This window comes from Sporisorium graminicola, chromosome SGRAM_7 (assembly GCF_005498985.1).
Source record: "Sporisorium graminicola strain CBS 10092 chromosome SGRAM_7, whole genome shotgun sequence".
Taxonomy (NCBI): Eukaryota; Fungi; Basidiomycota; class Ustilaginomycetes; order Ustilaginales; family Ustilaginaceae; genus Sporisorium; species Sporisorium graminicola.
The window spans coordinates 602612-624030 of NC_043737.1; the positions used below are offsets into that span (position 1 = coordinate 602612).

The following is a 21419-nucleotide window of genomic DNA, read 5'->3' on the forward strand; positions in this document are numbered from 1 at the left end:
CCCCTCCTTGTTGCAAGCTCCCTCCGTGCGCTTCTTGGCTATGTAGAGTGGCGTGACTTGGGGGTCATTGTCTGCCCACCGAGCATCTCTTCTTTAAGATGACATGGCACTGAAGCACTCTTCAAGTCGACACGTGTAGTCTCATTATCCGGGGCGACGTCGGGCAGTTGAACGGGCCGATTGGCTCTGCTCGCTCACTCCATTGTTCTAGCTCTAACTCCAAGACCGACCAAGTCCTTGGAATATGGCCCTACCATCGCGATCCGCTTCAAGTTCAAGAACAGGCTTCGGCTCAGAATTAGCGTTTAGGTGCAAAGGCCGTGCTCCAACTTTGATTCTCAATCCTGTCGACTGGCATTTCCCTTTCGATGACAACTGACTTTCACAATGGCCAAAGCGATGCCCGTCTTGCCTAGACATCTCATCCCACGCTTGCGGTCACGCCGGTCCGGGGCGGAACCACAGAGTGTAGCTGCGACGCACGCCCTCCTTTCGAAGCCCTTTGGGTTCGCCAACCAAAGCAGCACGTCATCACGAACTATAAAGTTTGAGTACCCTCCGCTTCAACTTTTGCGGGGAGAGATGTGCGAAATTGCATCTGGCTGGCGGTGGACTTGGTCGGTGAAGGTCCCTCTTGTCGGCAATCTCGTCGTGTCCAGGCCCTTGGCCTCCAAGAGAGAGAAACAGGAGGAGAGACGACAAATCTCGTCCCGGTCCGGTTGAACCTGTTGCGATGTCTAGCCGAGTCATCGGTCGATGTTCGGCCCCTTAGAATCGCGAGCCAAGACGGTAAGCTAGCGATGACGTTGGCGATCTGTTCCACGACCACGTTGCTCACAGCAAAGGATACACAAAGCGGTCCGGCTTCCGCAAGCTCAAATCACACACGACGCTTTCGACTTCAAGGTGATTGACATTCTCCCATAACCGCAAACGTCGACTACACCCTCGAAAAGTGGTTGACGAACCACCTCGTCCCATTGGGCCCACCATCATCCCGAACCACCATACCCGTCTTGGCCTCGATCATGTCCATCATCTCGTTGATGAGCAATATAGGCACGTCCTCCTTCTCGGCAATCTCCAATATCGATGCGCCCGAACCCCAGGGAGAGAGGTTGTCACCGTAGCTCGCCTCTTGCGACGAAGCTGTCGAGGCGATGGAACTGCCATCCGAGATTCGGAGTGCTTGCGCCTGTTCGATGCGCTTCATCTTGTGTTCCCACTCGAGCGTATCGAGGTAGTGCAGGATGCGCGAGGCAAAGGCGTCGTCGCTGTACTTGGGCGTATGGAGCACCGAGAGGCCTGATCGGAATGTCTTGATGCGCACAGAAGGGGACGTGATGTCGGGAAGGAAAGCCGCAGCAGAACGAAGCGCTTGCGGAGGGATCAGGGCCACGCCGCGTGCCCTGTTCCAAACGCACCACACCTCATCGAGCCCCACCAAGCCTCGACCTTGCAGCTCATCGTCCGAAACGCGAGGCAGCGATTCGGTGGTTTTACCTTTGGCCGCGATCCTTCCTGCGCCCATCAACCCTGCCCTTCGACCGCCCGAAGGGTTGCCAAGCAGCAAGCCAGCTAGCTCACGGGCTAGCTCACGGTGGTACTCGTCTTGATCCCTCGCCATGTCCTCGGTGACGGCAGGGGCCGGCAGACCGAGCTGCACAAGGGAAGATCGGATGAGTGTAGCAGCCTCTTGATCTGGCTGTGGTGCCGTGTCTGGCAAGCCAGCGGCCTTGGCTGCAGCAGCGGCTTGCTCCTGCTTTGTGAGTTTGGCGTTGAGCGACTCCGCAAACTCGACCATTTGCTTGGCTTTTCGCATGAGCGCTTCGAGGTCCTTGAGTGCGCCGTGCATATCATCATTCTGAGCGCGACTGGTGGAATCGACGGAAGAGAGGATGCCGTCGATACCGACCCTCTTCAGAGCAGCTGATCTGCCGTCGAGATCGACCATGCCCGCTGCAACGCGCATTGCTCGAGCATCGCTGGAAGCAGAAGGATTTGAAGCGCCTGCAGCTGTACCCTTGGTGTCGCTAGCCCAGGCTTTGGCTCGAAGCGTGGATTTGAGTAAGTTGTAAAACGCTTTGTCGCCGCCTTTACGGAAGCTGAGCTTGACGGAATCGGTTGAGGGGGGCAACGAGGACGATGCTGGGGTGGAAGCTCTGCTAGGTGCAGTACTGGAGCGCAAGGACAGAGCATCTGCCTCCGTGCTCTTGCGTGATGGTGTGCTCGGGGCTGTGAGTGAAGTGGTAGATGCTGCAGCGGAAGCTTGCTCTTGCTGCCAGCTGCGACCAAGATGGGAGCCGCACATTTCGCACTTGGCCATGGAAGGATGATTGAGGAAGGTGCATACGTCGCAGGCCAGGCCATCGTTCTGCTTTGATGCTGGTGGTTTGGAAGCGGAATAAGGAGGCTGTGCTATTGATGGCGGCTTGCTCGGGCCGGAGAAGGGGTCTGGCCGCGATGGATCTTGGCCACGATCTTGCCAGGTAGTTCGCTTGGGATTTGGGCGAGCAGGTTCCTTTGTTACTCCGCAGAGCTCGCAGACGGAACGACTGGCAGCATTGCTGAAGCCGCAGATGGCGCAAATCCAGTTGGAGGCCGCAGCATCAGAAGGAGTGGAGTCGGCGGCGGGAGCATCCACCCTCCAGTCCCTGCTCGGCGTCTTGCTGAGTGGAGCCGAGGTTGTGTACGGTGAGAGTGAGCTAGAGCTCGCCTGCTGCTGTTGTTCGACTGCATCGTCGGCATCTTTGTCCGGCTTTGCGAGGACGAGGGTGATCTTTGGACTGCTTTTGAGAAATCCAGCATAGTATTCGCTCTGCTTGACTAATTCCAGGTTCAAGCTGCACGAGTATCGATGTGGTTCCAGGTCGTCTACGTAGAGGAGGCGATGGGAGGTGAGGTAGACGGTGCCGTTGTTCTGATGGAGCACCTTGTCCTTGCCGTCGTAGAGGCCGATGCTGTCTTGCAAGCTGACGACCTCTTCATCGTGGAAGAGGAGTGCACCGATGGACGAGTTGCTCGCATCGATCTGCTTGAAGCGATCCATGTCATTCCATGCGAGCGGGCCACTGGCGTTGTGAGAGCGGTAGGCGAACCGAGGTGGTAGCAGTGAAGGTGACAGCTGATAAAGCGATGTCGTCCTCGGCTGTCAGTCAAGGGTCCTTTGTCCTTTGCTTCCTCCACTCCGCAATGCAGCCAGACGCCGAACATGAACACGGCCTGTGCGAGAAGACATGATGGTCTAACAATATCAAACTTATAATATAATATAACAACGGACGGGTCCGACTAAGCTTGGACGGACGTCGTCGTCGTGGCCATTAATCAGCCAGCCTGCCTGCCTGCCACACCCGAAAGGCGCCGGTTCGGCCTTTGCCATTCCACTTCACAATGTACCCTCGACTATGCCCACTTACTGCTGTCGAGTTTTGCCGCCCTGGGAATATCGGCAGTAGTGGATGGTACAATCTTGTCCTTCTACCTTGGAAGAAGGACCTCAGCCATCGCTCTAGTCTGCTGTAGAAGTGAACCTGTACGAAGTCTAAGCCCACTGCCAGCACAGCAAGCACAGATTCAAAAAGATGAGAAATGAATTCGCGAAGAAATGGAGTCACAAAAATTCCGAGAAGAAAAGAAGAGACGACCCAAAAACGGAGTCAGCCCTTGAGAAGAAAGCGAAAGCGTCGTTGTGGGAATGCAACACTTGTCTATTTGCTAGGCAACCCCGATCCTGTGGTTGGTCCGGCCCGACCTCGTCTGACCAATCCGCTTTGACCTTATATTTTCTCGCTCTTCTTCCTTTTTTTGGAGTGTGATTCTTCCGGCTGGGTCTCCTTGGTCCGGCTGCACTCGTGTGTTGGTTGCTCTCTCGCTCGCTCTTGTTCCGCGAAACAGCAAGCTCCTCCTTGATTCGCATCCTCTCACTTCTCTTCTTGTTTTCCAGTCCATCGCTACAAGGAGTCCATATCTGCTCCCACCCCACCGCTCCACGCATCCGTCGACGTTTTGTTTCGGCATTCCATAGGTGGACAGTCGGATACAAGAGGCACTGTCGGTGGATCGAGAGGCGGACCATCATACCATCATGGCAGAGGAGAACAACCTCGAGGCGACGGCAGCGACGGCCCAGACGCCAGCTCCTGATGCCGTCGAGCCAACAACAGAGATCGACGAGTCGCTCCTCCCCTTCGAGATCAACCTCTACCTCCCCAAACGCCCTCTCATCCCCTCGGCCGCCGCTTCCGCAAGCGGTCTTCCTGAAACTCCGTCTCCCCTCAAGGTCGCCGTCACACCGCAAGAGACGCTCAACGACCTCCGCATCACCATCACAGACAGTCCCGAAGGCTACTGGCTCGGTGCGTTCTGCTTCCGTAAGCCTATCGCCTCTGCTGCTTCTGCCGTCAAGGGTGCCAAGGTGCAGCTCGGCGAACGTGTTCCAGAGTGGACAGAGCTTCGTGAGATCTTCGACGGCATCCCCGTCGACAAGCGAGAGCTTCACGTCACTCACGTCGCCTTCAACGAGGCCGACGCCCGCGCACACGTTCAGCGTCTCCGTGATCTCCTCAGCGGCGGCGCAGCCGATCCTAGTGCCATTGGCGTCGATGCTGCCATCAGCGTTCAGGATGCCGTCAGAAACCCGCAAGAGTGGCGGCTCGACTCGGCCCGTCAGAACGCAAACGGCCGCGCTGCTGGCAAAAACGGTACCACGCAAGAGGAGTCCGAGTCGCAGCTTCCTCTTGTCGACTGGGCTGGCTGGCCTGCCGTCACCGCCATCGACCTCATCCCTTCCGTAGCCCGTCGTCCTCGCCAGCTGCCCGTCTGCCTCCGTCAGCTCTCCCTCGCTTCCTGGAACCCTCCGCCGCAGCACTACAAGCTCAACGGCCACCTCCTCTATCTCCAAGTAGGCACTCTTGAAGGTGAGGTCATCTTCATCACTGCATCCACCCACGGTTTCTACGTCAACCGCTCATCGGGTGCTCGTTTCGACCCCTCCCCCCGCCCCGCCGGCCAAGACTTCGCCTCGTGCTCCCTCTTTGACCTGCTCTGCGGCTTCTCTCCGCTCTTCCTCTCCGCCTTTGCAAAGCTTTTCAACGACCCGCTCTCGTCCCGAGACTACTTTTCCGCTGTTCCCGTCACCAACACCTTGCCTGCCTTCCCTTGGCTTGCCCGCAACCACACTCACACCGCAGACCCGCTTCGTTCCCAGGCCGCCTTCCTCCTCACAGGCGCCACCTCGGCCGACACTCTGGAAGGCACCAGGGACTGGAACGACGAGCTGCAGTCCGCCCGAGAGCTGCCCCGTACCACGCTGCCGGAGCGACTTATGCGCGACCGTGTGCTCAACCGCATCTACTCTGAATTCACCCAGGCCGCGGCTCGCGCCATCCCAAAGGTCGCTGCCGGCGAGGTTCAGGCTATGAACCCAATGGACAAGCGTGATGCACAGATGTTCATCGTCAACAACCTCTTCATCTCCAAAGGCGCCGACGGTGTCGACCTCTACCCTCACATGGGCGGCGACGAGGCCGCGCACGTTGCCGTCGGTAAGGACATCCAGGGCGTCAAGACACTTAACAGCCTCGACGTCGGTGGCCTGTGCCTGCTTGGCACCATCGTTGTCGACTGGAAGGGGGAGCGATGGGTCGCCCAGAGCGTTGTTCCTGGCCTCTTCCGCCGACGAGATGACACCGAAGACCAGCCAGAGGCTGTGCAGCAGGCTGAAGATGCTGAAGAGACCGCGGTTGCCAAGAAGACCACCGATAACAAGGATGGAAAGCCGGGCAAGGGCGACCTCAACGACGACACTCAAGTCGTCTACGGCGGTGTCGAGGGTCCAGAAGTGATCCGCGACAACGCCGCATTCCACAAACTTTTCCACCAGGTTGCTCAAACCCTTCATCTCAACGAGCACGATGTCGAGGATGCCAACGGCAAACAGCACCCGCTCTGGCTCAGCGTCGACTCCAAGGGTCTCCGCGGTGCCGATGGTCGCCGATACGTGCTCGACCTTGCACGACTCAATCCCGTCGATGTCAACTGGCTCGAGAACGACATTGCTGGTCAGGTCCACGGTAGCGCCTCCTCTTCGAGCCAGGAGGCACGTTACCCACACCGCATGACGCTGCTCCGACCTGAGCTGCTCGAGATCTACTGGGACAGCGAGTTCCGCAAGTGGGCTCGTGCCCAACTCGCAGCTCGCCAGGAGGCCAAGGCTGCCAAGGATGCCGAAGCCAAGGAGGCTGCCTCCAGCCAAGAAGAGACCGACAAGGTCGAGGCTGAGCAAGAGCAAGAGCCCGAACGTCTCGACTCGTCCGAGTTCAAGCTGACCTTTAACCCTGACGCCTTTGTCGAGTTCAAGGTGGCAGACGCCTCGGTCGAGGATGGCTCCAAGGTCATCACTCCCATCACGGACGAGTCGGACGCCAGCGTTGCAGCCGTTCGACAGGCTTCCGACTTTTTGCGCAAGGTTGCTATTCCTCGCTTCGTTACTGACGTCGCTGCCGGTCTCTTCACCGCTGCCGACGGTGCTGCACTGAGCCGACAGATGCACGCGCGCGGTATCAACGTCCGTTACCTCGGCTACGTCGCGCGCCTCTGCACGCCAGAAGCCAAGCAGGAGCTCGACCAGGACCTCATCAACAAGGCCGGTCCTGGCCACGAGGGTTTCCTCAACGCTTTCAGGCTCACGGTGCTGCAGGAGATGGTGCTGCGAGCCAGCAAGCGCATCTTGCGTGGTCTCATCCGCGACGTCGAGCAGGTCAACGTCGCTGCGTGCGTCTCACACTTCCTCAACTGCCTCGTCGGCGACAAGGTCAACGCCGCCCCCGAGGCCCGGCCTACTTCATCGCCGCTTTCCGATGCAACAGACGCAGAATGGACCAAGCTCACTCCCGAATCGCTTAAAGACGAGATCAAAGCCGAGATCCGCAAGCGCTTCCGCTTTGAGCTGCCCGCCTCCTTCTTTGACCAAGAGCTGCGACGCGCTCAACTGCTTCGAGAGGTGGCGCTGCGCACAGGTATCCAGCTCAAGCTGCAGGACTATGTTCTGGAGGGCAAGCTGGCCGAGGCGGATGGCAGTGTGTCGGATGACTCGCACGGTGAGTCGCAGATCAACGGTCACTCGGCCGGCGGCAAGAAGAGCAAGGGCAAGAAGAAGGGCGGAAGCGACCAGCAGAACGGCACCAAGAAGGCCAATGGCGCTTCCGCCGCTGTTGGTGCAGACAAGAAGCCCGCCAAGGTGGTGCGAACCACGAGCTTCGAGCCTGAAGACGTGCTCAATCTGGTGCCTGTGGTCAAGGACTCGACACCCAAGAGCACGCTGGCCGAAGAGGCCTTCGAAGCCGGCAGGATCTCGATCAGCCGCGGAGACCGCGATCTGGGACTGGAACTACTGCTCGAAGGCGTCAGCTTCCACGAGCAGGTGTACGGTCTTGTTCACCCGGAAGTGGCACGATGCTACGCGCTGTTTGCGACCATCGTGCACCACCTTGCCGGTCTTGTAGCCATGGAGCGCGCCGAGCTGATCAACCAGGCCAAGTCGGAGAACAAGGAAATCAGTGAGGCGGACCTGCCGCCGGTCAACGAGCACGTGAGCATGGCCAACGCTGTGCGATACCAGAGGCAGGCGGTGACCGTGTCGGAGCGCACGCTCGGTTTGGACCATCCGGAGACGCTCAACCAGTACATGAACCTGGCAGTGTTGGAGCGATCGGCGGGCAACACGCGCGAGTCGCTGCTGTGCCAGCGTAGGGTGCTCGAGTTGTGGAGCCTGCTGTACGGCAAGGAGCACCCGGACTGCATCAATGCGCTTTCCAACGTCGCCCTCACGCTGCAGAATGCTCGACTGTTCGAGCCGAGTCTCCGCGTCTACCGATCTGCGCACGAGCTGGCTTTGTCGCTGTTTGGCGCGGACAGCATCCACACGGCCAACCTGGCGCACGAGCTGAGTCAGGCGTACACGCTCGCTGGCGATCTCAAGACGGCGCTGACGGTGGAGAAGGAGGCGTGGCGCGTGTTCGAAGAGCGTCTGGGCAAGGAGGATGCGCAGACCAAGGAGAGCGAAGCGTTCTGTTCGAGCCTGGCCGCTTCTGCGGTGCGTATGGCCAAGTTGGAGAAGGAAGCGAGCGCTCGCCAGGCGCGTGAGGGTGCATTGGGTCTCGCTTCGGCTCGTCGAGGCAATGGAGTCATTGCCACTGCTGCTCCTGGCGCCATCGCGGGCACTGCTTCTACTGCAAGCGCCAATGCGAACGCGAACAAGTCGCTCGACGAGATGGTCCGCTTCATCCAGGGCGGTAACGGGACGCCTGCCAAGCCCAAGGGTAAGAGCAAGGCCGGTCGCAAGTAATCTGGACAAAGCCTAAACGACTTTCTTCAGTCAGGAAGGGTTCTGGATGGATCTGACTTTCATATCAAAAACATAGCATGGCATCAACCACTATACAAAAACATGACGAACCTGTTGTTGTTCGCATCCAACTCAAAAAGAATCGCACCACCTCTTTTTCTCTCTTTCCAATTCATTCGAGCGAGTGTGTGGTGTGCTGGCAAGCGTTGAAGCAGTGCTGCCGTTCACAAGACCAGCTACCAGCTGATTGCTCCGAAAGTGAGAGCGCGATCGGTCGAGGCATATGAAAGTGCGGGGGATCGACGTGCGGGGTAAAAGCCCGGACTGCATTCTGGGCATCAAGTGGCGTGACACCAAGCAGCCTTTAGTATCTTGTATTCAAAGTTAGCTGTTTGTACTCGACAAGCTACCGGCTGGCTTCGATGAACGGAGAGGAAAACCTCACGCCACCAGCTCGGCTGTTACGGAAGCCGTCAAGAGCAAGAGAACAAGTAGCGCACAGCCTTGTGAACACGATCTGACAAAGAGGTTCGGTTAATTTATCCTTCCGTCCCGCTCGGTGATGCGCCGAACCAGGGACTCAATTGCAGACGCTGCTATGTCGAGCACTGCTTGTGTCTCTTCTGTATACTCTAAAGTATTGCAGAGGCGGTCGAGTTGAGCCGAGCAAGACCACGTCGTCAGCAGAGAGGGTGTGGCATCTCCCCGCGTGCCAGAAGAGAGATATGAATTGCCGTACCGTATCAGGACGAGCCTCGCGTATGCGTCTTTTGAGCGCGAAGAGATAGGCTTTGCATAAACTAGCTGGCGCCTTTCGACGGTGTTTGCGGATCGTCAAATTTGCCTGCTTGCCAAAGAGACCCACAAGCGATCAAGCGACACAGTGACGCTCAAAAGATACGGCCGTCCGTTGAGGTTTGCTACTCAGACCCCGTCCAAGCGAGTCGTGCGATTTCGCGCAAATTTGCGATAGCCTGGCTGCCTGTCTGCTTTGGTGGATTTCCAAGCTTGTTTCGATTTCGACTTTGCCTTTTTTCCTGTTTTTGGAACGAAATGGCCCCACTTTCTCAAGCTCAAAGTCCCCACGCGAACGCGCTTTGTTCTTGCTCTCGCTCGACACGTCGGTCGGCTTTGAGATCGAGAGGCAAATGGGGTAAAGAAAAAAAAGGGTTCTCGAGCAGAGCAGCACACAGAGCCTCTCAAAACTCATGAAATGATTAACTTGAGAAGAACTTTTTGGCTTTGCTCCCTTCCCAAAAAAGCTGAATTGGCTGTGCCAGAGAAGCGTGGGCCAATCCGATAGCAGAACCGCTGCCACTCGACGATCCTTGCTCCTGTTGCCACTCGTCTGAATTCTCTCTCTCTCTCTCTCTCTCTTCTTGTCGCGGAGGGCTTATTTGCTCGACTGAAGGGTTACTGCCGGTGCGTGCCTCTCGTGTGCGTGTGTCTTTGCGTGTTTGCGTGTGTGTCTTGTTCCTGTCGCTGCCCTGGTCAGAAGGCGGCCATCATTTGCTCGGCCAACTTGCTTGACGCCCAATTTCAGCTGCACTTTGCGCCCCTCGCTTCTCTGCGCTTGTGCCGCAATTCGTTACTTTTACACGCACGCTCGACACACACAGACACACTACACACGCACCGCTGCTCTTCTGTCTCTCTTCTCTCCGCTGCCCTTCCTCTTCTCGGTTTGACAGCTGCCCATTGATTGTACATCCGACCTTCCCTCCTTGACTCTCTCGTCACCATCACCCCTCTCCCCCCTCAGGCAGGCGAGCAACTCGTAGCCCTACTCCGCACCTCTCCCTTTGTGTGGATCATTAAGGTCGTCCGTCTGCTCTCCATCCTACTTCGTCCCTCGTTTCGCCGCCACCGCTCGTCTCCACCATACACAGAAAAAGGTCCGGCTCAACTCCGACCTTGCTTTTCTTTCTTCTTCGACGGCCACGACGAACGCTCGTTCGCTGGATCCTGCTCGCCTCAACGGTCTGCTCAAGTGGCTGCTGTCCGGTCGTCACCGCCTCAGGGCATCGTCACTACCCTCGCACATCTGCTTTGCAAGATTCTTTCTCTTGACCCCCACGCATGCCTTGTTTTCCCACTTGCTAGTCTATCGTCGACCCTACAAGTAACCCCTTCGAACGCTCCCATCTTGTAAATTCCCCTCCACCCGGCGTCGCTCGTCAAGCTCAAGCAACTCTTGCCTCGCATCGCTGCCGCGTCACGTCACCGCCTCTTGGCTCTTGAATCCCACTCGCAAGTTGACGTTTCCGCCGCCACCATGTCGTCTGTCTCCGCATCTTCGTACAGCAGCGGCGCCTCGTCCATCGGCATCTCGGCGCAGCCCCTTTCGCTGCCTAAGATCATGCTCAGACGCCTAGCCAGGGCCGCATCTCAAAATCCCATCGAGGTCATCGTCACCATCTTTATCATCGTCACCCTTGCCTACTTTCAGCTTCTCCACGCTGTCACTCACTCCAACTTCTTCGAGCCCATCTCGATCGAGGCCACCAGCTTGGCTTCCAGCTCCTCCTCTTCTGGCCTCTTCAAGTGGGCTGGCGCCGCCAGCAAGAAAGCCGCTGCCACTGCACCATCAACGTTGTCTACGACTCTCACCTCGACCGCCGCCGATGCCGACACCGTCTACGTTCGAAAGGCCGGCTCCGACAACCTTTGGCAACCCCTCAGCCAGCTTGGCGCAAAGGGCAGCGTCGAGGATGCAGACGCCCTCATCAGCCCTTCCTCTCAGACCTTCTTTGTCGAACCCGTCCTCCTGACCAGTGCACGCGAATCCTACATGGCCTCTCAGGTTCAAGAGTCCATCCTCCCATCGCTCTCCACTGACCTCGTCGCTACCCTAGTGAGCCCCGAGGTCTCCGCTGTGCTCGTCCAGGACGCCGACTCACACCACTCGGCCTACGTGTTTGGCAAGACTTTTGTCGATAGCCAGGACAGCAGTGCCGCCGACCAAGCGCTTCTTCGCAACGACTTTCTCACCAAGGTCGTCGATCCCTCGCTCCTATCCGCCTCGCTCTCCAAGGCGACTCGCTCGATTGCCCGACCTAACTCGGTCGCCAAAGCCTCGGCCGCCGAGATCCAAGAGCTTTACGACAACCTTCGCATCGTTCCCCTCGTCCCCGATGGCGAGTTCAACCCCTATGCACCCAACAATCTCAAGGGGAAGCGCGGCGCCATCAACACCAACGAAGAGATTCAGCGCATCCGATGGATGGCCTACGCCGTCAAGGCGCTCGTCATCCGCTTCTGGGCTCTGCTGAGAAAGGCCGACTCTGCCGACATCTTTGTCATGCTCTCGGCCTACATCCTCATGCACGGCACCTTTGTCAACCTCTTTCTCTCGATGCGCAAGTTTGGCAGCAACTTTTGGCTCGGCGCTTCGGTGCTCATGTCGTCCATCTTTGCCTTCCTCCTCGCCATCACTTTTGCATCCTTGCTCGGTGTTACGGTCGATCCCATCTGTCTCTCCGAGGCGTTGCCTTTCCTCGTCATCCTCGTCGGCTTCGAAAAGCCCTACCTGCTCACCCGCGCCATTTTCACGCATCCCGAGATCACGCCTTCTACCATGTCGCTCTCCAGCAGAGAGCGCTCCGAGCTCATCCTCAGCAACCTCGACCAGGCTGCCAAACCAGAGATTGGAACGCTGGGCAAGACGCCGGCGGCTGCTGCCAACGGTGCGGTGGCCATGTCGCGCGAGGAGTCGTTTGTGCGTGCCTTGACCGCACGACTCAAGAGCGAGGACAGCCTGCGCTGGGCTGAGCCCACCCCCATGCCTGCTCACGAGATTGTCGTGTCTGCTGTCAACCGCGTCGGCGTTCCCATCATCCGCGACTATCTCATCGAGATTGCTGTCATGGCTGTCGGTGCCACCAGCGGTGTCAGCGGGCTTCGCGAATTCTGCCAGCTCGCCGCTCTCATTCTCCTCTTTGACTGCATCTTCCTGTTCGCGTTCTACGTCTCCATTCTTACCGTCATGGTGGAAGTGCACCGCATCAAAGTCAAGCGCGGCGTCCGCAAGCCCAAGGTCAGCGCAGAGCTTAGCCTCGATCCCGACTCGGCGCCCGCCAGCCCACTTTCGGACAGCTCTACCTCGCGAGACTCGAGCCCCACGCCTTCGAGCCGACCTCTGTGGAAGAAGGCGCTCCACGCCGTGTTTGGCTCTGCGCCCTCGGACAAGCGTCGCAAGTCGGAGAACCCGCTCGGTCGTCTGAAGCTGCTGCTTATCACTTCGTTCCTTGTTCTGCACTCGTTCAACTTGATCTCGACACTCACCCGCCAATCGGCCATCACGCGCCACCACGCCACCTACGAGCCCTCACCCTACCAGATCGTGGCCGAACAGTCGCCCATCTTTGGCCCTGCAGCTTCCTCGGCCATCGCTCCTCTTCTCGCTCAGCTCTCGCAGTCGCAGCCCGGAGACGTCGACCTTGTCGCCCGCATCTCGGAGCCTGTCATCCTTGTGCTGCTCGAGGCTAACCATGTTGTGTCGTCTTCGCGAAGCACCCTCGCGAACGCCGCCCTCAACGCGTCCGGAGTTTACGCGCAGGTCACTTCTGCCGGAGTGCGCCCCGTTCCCGTCGGCCGTGCAAGCTCGTCGCTCGCCGTCCTCGACAGCCTCATGAGCGGCTGGACCGTTATCGTTGGCGATCCCGTCATCAGCAAGTGGATGTCTCTGGCCCTCGGTATTAGCATTTTCCTCAACGCATACCTGCTCAAGGGGATCGCCACTGGCAATGCAGCTCTTTCCGAGGGCAACGCAGCAGGTGCCGCCGCCTACGCCGCCGCGCGCTTCATCGGCGCTCATCTGGACAGCGAAGCCAAGGCCATCGAGGAGCACACTGATCGTCTCAGCAGGAAGTGGAACGCACGCGCAGAGAATGGCAGACCGGCGGTTCAGACTCGCGGCCACAGCGCCGACGGCATCTCGGAATACCACAATCGACTCGCCAAGCTCTCTGCTGCTCACGTCTCGGCTCCGCTCTCCAAGCTGACCCGAGAAAACGACAAGTTGACGTCCAAGGATGCTTCGACCAACGGTGCCGGCGCCAACGCCGTGCCCGCTGACGCTATCAAGCCTGATGCTATGGACGCTGTCAAGAAGCCGGAAGTTGCGCCCAGCTCGGACGGCGACGGTGCCGTTTCCACTCCCGGACAGCGTGGACAGCAAATTCGTCTGCAAGACGCAACCTACGTCGGCCCTGACGGCGAGGCGGTCGTTCGCCCTCTCGAGGAGCTGGTCGAGATCTACGCAGGTGGTGCTGGTGTCTTTTTCCTCACCGACGAAGAGGTCATCACTCTCAGTCAGAACGGCAAGATTGCAGCTTACGCCTTGGAAAAGGTGCTCCAGGATCATGAGCGAGCGGTGCGTGTCCGCCGAGCTCTCGTTTCGCGTGCTTCGTCCACTCGAACGCTCGAGACCTCGCTGCTGCCTCACCGTGACTACGACTATGGCAAGGTTATGGGAGCCTGTTGCGAGAACGTGGTTGGCTACATGCCCATCCCTCTTGGTATTGCCGGCCCGCTCAACATCGACGGCCAGATCATGCCCATTCCCATGGCTACGACTGAGGGCACACTGGTGGCTTCGACTTCGCGCGGGTGCAAGGCTCTCAATGCTGGAGGTGGCGTCACGACAGTGCTCACGCAGGATGCCATGACTCGTGGACCGGCGCTCGAGTTCCCTAGCGTCGTTCAGGCGGCCAAGGCCAAGCGCTGGATCGACTCGCAGGAAGGTGCCTCGGCGATCAAGGCTGCCTTTGACTCGACTTCGCGATTCGCCCGTCTCTCGTCGCTGCGTTGCGTGCTGGCCGGTCGAACGCTGTATGTGCGATTTGCCACGTCGACCGGTGACGCCATGGGTATGAACATGATTTCAAAGGGCGTCGAAAAGGCGCTCGCCCTGATGACCGAGTCGCAGTTCCCAGACATGAAGGTGCTCTCGCTGTCCGGCAACTACTGTACAGACAAGAAGCCGGCTGCGATCAACTGGATCGAGGGCCGAGGCAAGAGCGTCGTGGCCGAAGCGGTTGTGCCCGGTAGTGTGGTGCGCTCGGTGCTCAAGTGTACCGTTCGCGATCTAGTCAACCTCAACACCAAGAAGAACCTAATCGGTTCTGCCATGGCTGGTTCCGTCGGTGGATTCAATGCGCACGCTGCCAACATCTTGACCGCCATCTACCTCGCCACGGGTCAGGATCCCGCGCAGAACGTCGAGTCGTCCAACTGCATTACGCTCATGGAGGCTGTCAACGACGATCAGGATCTTTTGATCACCGTTTCGATGCCGAGCATCGAGGTGGGTACCGTGGGCGGCGGAACGGTCTTGCCACCGCAGCGATCCATGTTGGAGATGATGGGTATTGCTGGAGCACACCCGACGACGCCGGGAGCCAACGCACAGAGGCTGGCACGCATCATTGCAGCTTCGGTTATGGCCGGTGAGCTGTCGTTGATGGGTGCGTTGTGTGCTGGACACCTGATCCAGGCGCACATGAAGCACAACCGTTCAGTACCCTCGACGCCGGGCACGATGACGCCGTTGCCGCGGCCCGAGACGCCCAAGCACTTTGCTGCGTCAATGACGCCGCTGGTGGCGCCGTCGGTTGGGCAGTCGAATCGAGGCTCACCGACGGGCACACGGACCATGTCGATGACCAACCTTTCGATCCCTGCGTCGGATAGCACCGGGCGAAAGCTGTCTCTTCAATAGAATCGCACCAACACAGACACGCACACACGCACAGACGCACTTTCACTCAAGGAACGGATGCGGTCTTCTCGCAAACCCCAAAAACCAATTGTACATATCAAACACACATTATACACTTTGATGCCTTTTGCTATTCACTCAGTGACCAAAGCCGTGAGCGGATGAGAGCGAATCGGTGCCTACCCTGGAATGATCTTTGAGCTGAGGAGCGCTTTCGTACACGATGTTGGTGGGGGCGGCTCTGGAGTAGCCAGAGGATTTGCCCTTGAAGCCGAGGAATTGGATGCCGGAGTGTTGTCCGCCGAGGCTGGCTTCGACGAAGAGGGTGATGCTGTCGGTGTTGGACCATTTGACGGGGGGTAGGGGGAAGCTGATGACGTCCTTTGTGTCTTGGACGGTGGGGATGCTGTCGAGCTTGGTGGTCTCGGGGCGGTCGGTGATGTCGTCGAAGTCGAGCGCATTGGGCGGCAGGTTTCTGTAGAGCTTGATCACACTCGGTGTGAGGTCCGGTTCGGCGGCGGGTCGGAAGAGGAGCGTGGTAAGCTTGACGGAAGAGGTGAAGGGAATGTGGATGATGAGCTGATCGTCGGCGTCCGAGGTTACTTGGGGCTCCGGGTCCGTGCGTCGCTCCCATGGCTTGATGGTGAGAGCCGCAGAGTTGGGGACGCTCTCGTTGAGCGCCACAACGCGGTCCCGATCAATGCTGCTGTAGAGAAGGTCCTGATCGCCTTCGTTCGGCTTGACGTGCGAGTCGTCGTCGTGGTGATCGTGCCCGCACCCTCCGCTGTGCGTGTGATGGTGTGACATGGCTTTTCAGATGAAAACCTGTCGGCGGTGGCTGGTTGAGATCGAGAGTGGCGAGGATGGGTATGCTTCGGTGAATCTCGCACTGTCGAAATGCGTGTTGTGGCTGAGCAAGGCGTTGCTCGAAGAAAACCTCGTTCGGGGGGAGATGATGGTTGAAAGGCGAGAAGTTGCTCATAGGTCGGCGTTGGTTGGTGTTGCTGTTCAGAACTGAGCTCTACATGCAGAAGTGTTGGTCTCTTTTTTCGTCCAGCGGATTACGATTGGCGCGCGGTCCGCGGAAAGCTCACGGTAGTCTATGCACCCGCGCACGCAAAGGTCGTCTCAAGCGTCGGCTCAATGACTGGTTCGGTCACTACACCATGCATCAATGCATCAAAGTAACGTCCAGAGAAGCTCAGTTGACACCGCAAACGGGCCGGAAGCGTACTAAACGCCGCCCCAAAGCACGCTGTAGAGATCTAACAATGTATGGCCCAAAAATGGTGGAGAAGGCTAAGCCGCGCTACATGACATCACGCTACACGACGGAATCAGCCTTGGCACTCGCCTTCTCGCATCGAAGCTCGACTGACTGATTGTCTTACCGAGACCTCGACATATCATTCCAAATCATTGTTCTCACTTTCGGCTCTGTACTGTATCGACAAACAATGAGAGCTTCGAAGAATCGGCAGGAGGGGGAAGAGTCGTCGACAGGTTCATGGCATCGGCCAACTTTGTCCAGCGGACAAGCGAGAGGAAAAGTGGGCGGGTGAACGAGTTCAGGGTCCAGTTGGAAGCACAGTCACGCCGACATGCCGCGTGACGACGATTCGGGTTGGCACCTTTCCGATGAGGCTTCCCGAAGCAGCGAGGCAGCAGCATCGGTAGCGCCTTGGCTGGCAACGGAAGCGTTGTCCGGCGTCAAGTAAATCCGGCCCTGCCATTCCGACGAACAAGGTGACGTGCCAAGACGTGTTTCAACCGCACAGTCCACCTAACCCCCTTCTCATGCTTACTCTCCCCTCTCCACTCTCCCCTCTCTTCTCCCAACACCACCACCATCCTGACGCGGAAGACATAGTAGGCCTACTGCTGATGACTTCAAGATGCCAACCCCAACGCAAGGCGTCCAGCACAAACATCGCGATTACTACTCTGAGAACTCGCCCATCCCTTCCATTCAGCGCTTTTTCAAAAAGGGTCTCTCGGAAGTCATTGCAAAGCGCAACCTAGCCGACTCGGACACAGATTCAGGAGCTGAGGAAGCCGAGAATGTAGCAGCAGGTGGCGCTGGTGGTGCCGAGCCGTCTGAGCTCTTCAACACCTCTAACACTGCCGCAGCAGAGACCGCGCAAGATCAGCAAAAGCCGCATAAGAAGCGTCGCTCGGGCCTGTTTTCCAGTTCAAAGTCGTCTCAGGATAGCCAGCGAGAGGAGAAGCGTTCACAGGACGCACAAGGCGACTCGGGCGACGAAAGCGGAAGCAACGCCCACCAGAGCGCAGATCAAGCAGACAAAGCCTACAAGCGAAGCCGCACCCCTCGCAAGGTGCGCGACCCGGTCACCGGCCGTGATACCTGGATCCACGATACTGGCAAGCGCGAGTATCGCCATACCCTGGCTCGAGCAGAAGCCGGAGACAAACTTGGCAGAGAGCAGGTGCTGCAATCCAACCTGCGCTCCAATCTCACCTCAAAGTCCTTCCCACCTGCAGCTCCACTGCCCACGTCCGTCCTTCGAATCGATCGGCGCCTGCTGCCGTTTTTTTCCATTTGGTCTCTCATCACCGCCTTCCGGATCGTACCGGCGTGGCTCAGTGTCGCTCTCAATGCCTGGCTATTGTGGTGGGGCTGGCGCACCTTTCTGTCGCGGGTTGAGGACGATAGATGGCATCGGGAACGACGACGAGGTGAACAAGCTAGGTCGTTTGACGAAGTTGAACAAGACGAAATCGAGCAAGGATTGCCGCAAGGAATTGCAGAGGGCGCGGAATGGCTCAATGGGATTGTGGAGGCACTGTGGTCGGTCATGAACCCAGAACTCTTTTCGTCGCTAGGTGGCACGCTGGAAGACGTCATGCAGGCCTCCATACCAAGTTTCATCCATAGTGTCAAGGTTGAAGACCTCGCACAGGGATCGACTCCGCTTCGCATTACAGGCCTTCGAATCCTTCCGGATGGCCAGGTGAATGGTATGGTCGAAGACGCGCGCAAGAAGAGGGCTCAACGACTCTCAAATGAAAAGCAGGCTGGAGACCAGGACGAGTCCGATATCGAGCAGCAAAAAGAACAAGACGACGTGGATCAAAGCGAACACTATGTCAATCTCGAACTTGGCTTTGTCTATCGAGCTCGACCCACATCCAACGGCGTCGGAGGTGGCAAGCATCGCAATGCACACCTGCTCATCAAGTTCTGGCTCGGAGCACGAAAGCTGCTTATGCTCCCCCTACCCGTCTGGGTCGAGATCAAAGGCTTTGTCGGCAAGGTACGCGCACGCGTACAGCTTACCTCGGATCCGCCCTTTGTCAAAGACGTCACATTTACCTTTTGCGGCTTGCCTCGCGTGGGCATCGAGGTTGTCCCACTGCACATCAACACTTCGCACATCCCTTTCCTTTCGAGTTTTATCGAAAGCTCAATCGATGCGGCTGTGGGCGAGTTCGTCATGCCCTCCTCGCTGACGATGGACGTAGGCGAGATGCTGATGGGGGACAACATCAAGCGTGAGGTGCTGGCGCTTGGTGTGGTGGTGGTGTGCATCCACTCGGCCACCGATCTCGAGAAGCAGGATATCCGCGGGTCCTCCGATCCGTACTGTACGCTGAGTCTGGCAAAAGTGGGCAAGATCCTGTACAGCACCCGGGTCGTCTTGAACGAGCTTTCGCCGCGGTGGGAGGAGCGGCATATGATTCTGGTTACCAGGGAGAACCTCGATTCGGACGACAGGGTCTCGATCGCGTTGTGGGACTCGGACCGGTTCTCGCAGGACGACATGCTGGGAATCGCCGAGGTGAATCTGGTGGATCTGGCAAGGCACCCGAATAAGCTCTTCAAGCGGTCCGATACGCTGAAGGGTCTGGACAGGGAGAGATCTAAGCAGGGGATCGTTCATTGGAGCTTGGGTTTCTTTACCAAGGCTCCGTCTATGCGCCGAGAGCCGAAAGCAAGTGGAGAGGACAGTCGCAAGATAGGCAGCGCTGAGAACGAGGCAAGTGTCGAGAACCAGAACGACCGGGAACAAGATTCGAGCGTTAACGGAGTTGACGAGCCAGAGCACGATGGCAAGGAGATGGACAGCAAGTCGATCGAGCCTGACAGCCCATTGACGCAAGACGCCATCGACCGCGAGAAGAATACGCAGACACGGCATCAGGCGACGTCGGTCGATTTCGAGCCTCCGGACCCTAGCCTTCCCTCGGGTATACTGTCGATACAGATCCATCACATTGCCAACCTTGAAGCCACGGACGGCCATGCTTCGCTGCGCTCGCGCAAGAAGGACGAGCCGGGTCAAGACGTCGACACGGTCGAGACGGAAGACGACCCAGAGCACGCACCGTCAGCGTACTGCCGTATCATCCTTAACGACGAGATCATCTTCCGGACGCGTACCAAAGCGCTCAACTCGAATCCGTTCTACAATGCGGGCACGGAGCGTTTTATTCGCGACTGGCGACGAACGCTTATCATGGTGGTGGTGTACGACTTCAGGGTGCGCGAGGCAGACGCTATCCTGGGTGTTGTGCCGATCAAGCTGTCGGATCTGTTCAAGGAGAGCTCGCAGGTGACGCGGTTCTTCCCGCTTGCCGGAGGGGTGGGCCACGGTCGGATCCGGCTCTCGTTGCTCTTCCGTCCGATCCAGCGTACCCGGCGTGACAAGAACCGGCTCGGTTGGAACATCGGCACTGTTCGTCTGCTGTCTTCGCCCGTGGCGACTGACTTTGATGAGACAAAGGGCGCCAGTGGACACGATTTGCACCTGGTCGCGCTGAGAGCTTCGACGCTCGCCGGAAGCGCCAAGATCGCAGCGAGCAGAGCACGATATGTGGACAGGGAGTCGAAGGCGGCGGTCGAGTGGAAGCTGAATGACGCCGAATTCCCGTTCAAGGTGCCTGCACGGAGGAGGTATGCTGCGCCGTACGTGATCGAATTCCGCGCGCTGAGCGCGTTGGGCAAGCGCAAGACGACGCACATGTGCATTGTTTGGCAGCAGGACCTGACAGACGACGAGGTGGTCGACATGAGGCTACCCATCTGGCGTCCGCTGCCTGGGGGCGGGTTTCATCGTCTGCGTCAGAACTATCACGATTTCCGCAACGAGGCGGAAGCGGAAAAGTTGGGCGTGGAGAGGATCGGCTACTTGTGCGTCAAGATGCAGTTCAAGTCGGGGCTGGGCAAGGTGCACACCAAGTTCGACGGCAATCCAGGGGCCAAGACCGTCATGGACGCGTGGCGGTGCTGCGTCGCGTTGGGGCTGAGGAGTGTCAGCGGAGACTTTGCGAATTCGAGGATGAATACAGAGGGGTATCTGGAGGAAGTAGACGATGTGGTGCAGCCTGGAACGGACGACGACGACAACGACGCGGACTCAACCGATTCCGATGCGGAACCAGACGCGGGCTCGGCGGAAGCAGGAGGGGGAGAGGGAGGAGAGGGCTTGCAACGCAGCCGCTCGCTCAAGGACAAATTTACCGACTGGAAGGCGGAGAAGAACGAGTTGCATCGTCAGCACAAAGGCATCAAGCAGTTCAAGCCGGTGCGTACCATGACGTGGATTGGGCAGAGCGCGAAGAGTGCAGGTGTAGGGTTGAAGGACAGGTTTGATATGCAGGATAGGAGGGATCAGCATGTCGAGACTGAGCTGTGATTGAGAGGTTCACTTAGATGACGAAACGAGCTTCTAGCTTCTGTGCGACCAGGACATGCTTGTGCCAGTGTCTTGCAGAGCGTCCAAGGTGAAAGTGAAAGTAGGAGCTCGAGGCAGCGTGTGCGGGGTTGAGTTTGCCACCCGCTACGAAACGATCGACCAAAATAGGGCTCGGCACTAAATGCAGAGCTGTCTAGCCGGCGTCGGTGTCTCGAAACTCTGCTGCAAGCGACTGTTCTTCTCTTTGGCTGCTCGCCGAGCTGCGTCGTGTTTCCGCCGCGCTGAAAAGGAGGGTTTTTGTTTTGTTTATGCACCATGCAGATCATCACACGCTAGACGTATGCAGGCAGTGCAACCGGCAACCACCCCCAATCAACACACCAACACTGTAGTGTCGGTCCGCTTGTTGAATACGCTAGAGCGGAGCGAGTCGGTCAGTGTATTCGATGCGAATGGTTTGATTGTGGCTTTGGAGGGAGAGGTTTTAGGTGGTGAAAGGTCGAGAAGGAGGTGGGAGGCGGAAGCATGCAGATGTGCGGGCCCCCTGTGTGGCACTAGGCGATAATGTGACGATTTGAGCGGGAAGCAGAGGCTTGTGCGGTGGGAACGAGGTCGGAGGAGGGTGCTTAGGTGAGCTCGGAAGAAGGACAAACATAGCAGGGTTCGTTGCTCGTTGCACCGCCCCCGGCTTGTT

At 58.2% G+C, this 21419-nt stretch overlaps 5 protein-coding genes across 5 annotated transcripts; 3 read left to right on the forward strand and 2 right to left on the reverse strand.

The window, feature by feature from the left end:
- Positions 1-940: 940 nt before the first annotated feature.
- EX895_005663 (uncharacterized protein) lies at positions 941-3049 on the reverse strand (the record flags this gene model as incomplete). Its single annotated transcript, XM_029886255.1, has 1 exon — positions 941-3049. One exon carries the CDS (start codon positions 3047-3049, stop codon positions 941-943), a length of 2109 nt encoding a protein of 702 aa, XP_029737486.1.
- Positions 3050-4087: 1038 nt separating this feature from the next.
- EX895_005664 (uncharacterized protein) lies at positions 4088-8347 on the forward strand (the record flags this gene model as incomplete). Its single annotated transcript, XM_029886256.1, has 1 exon — positions 4088-8347. The coding sequence occupies one exon, from the start codon at positions 4088-4090 to the stop codon at positions 8345-8347; it is 4260 nt and encodes a 1419-aa protein (XP_029737487.1).
- A 2791-nt stretch (positions 8348-11138) lies between these two features.
- Positions 11139-15068, forward strand: EX895_005665 (uncharacterized protein; the record flags this gene model as incomplete). The annotated part of the gene is made up of 1 exon (XM_029886257.1): positions 11139-15068. The coding sequence occupies one exon, from the start codon at positions 11139-11141 to the stop codon at positions 15066-15068; it is 3930 nt and encodes a 1309-aa protein (XP_029737488.1).
- A 138-nt stretch (positions 15069-15206) lies between these two features.
- EX895_005666 (uncharacterized protein) lies at positions 15207-15875 on the reverse strand (the record flags this gene model as incomplete). Its single annotated transcript, XM_029886258.1, has 1 exon — positions 15207-15875. The coding sequence occupies one exon, from the start codon at positions 15873-15875 to the stop codon at positions 15207-15209; it is 669 nt and encodes a 222-aa protein (XP_029737489.1).
- A 1088-nt stretch (positions 15876-16963) lies between these two features.
- Positions 16964-20725, forward strand: EX895_005667 (uncharacterized protein; the record flags this gene model as incomplete). The annotated part of the gene is made up of 1 exon (XM_029886259.1): positions 16964-20725. One exon carries the CDS (start codon positions 16964-16966, stop codon positions 20723-20725), a length of 3762 nt encoding a protein of 1253 aa, XP_029737490.1.
- Positions 20726-21419: the final 694 nt, after the last annotated feature.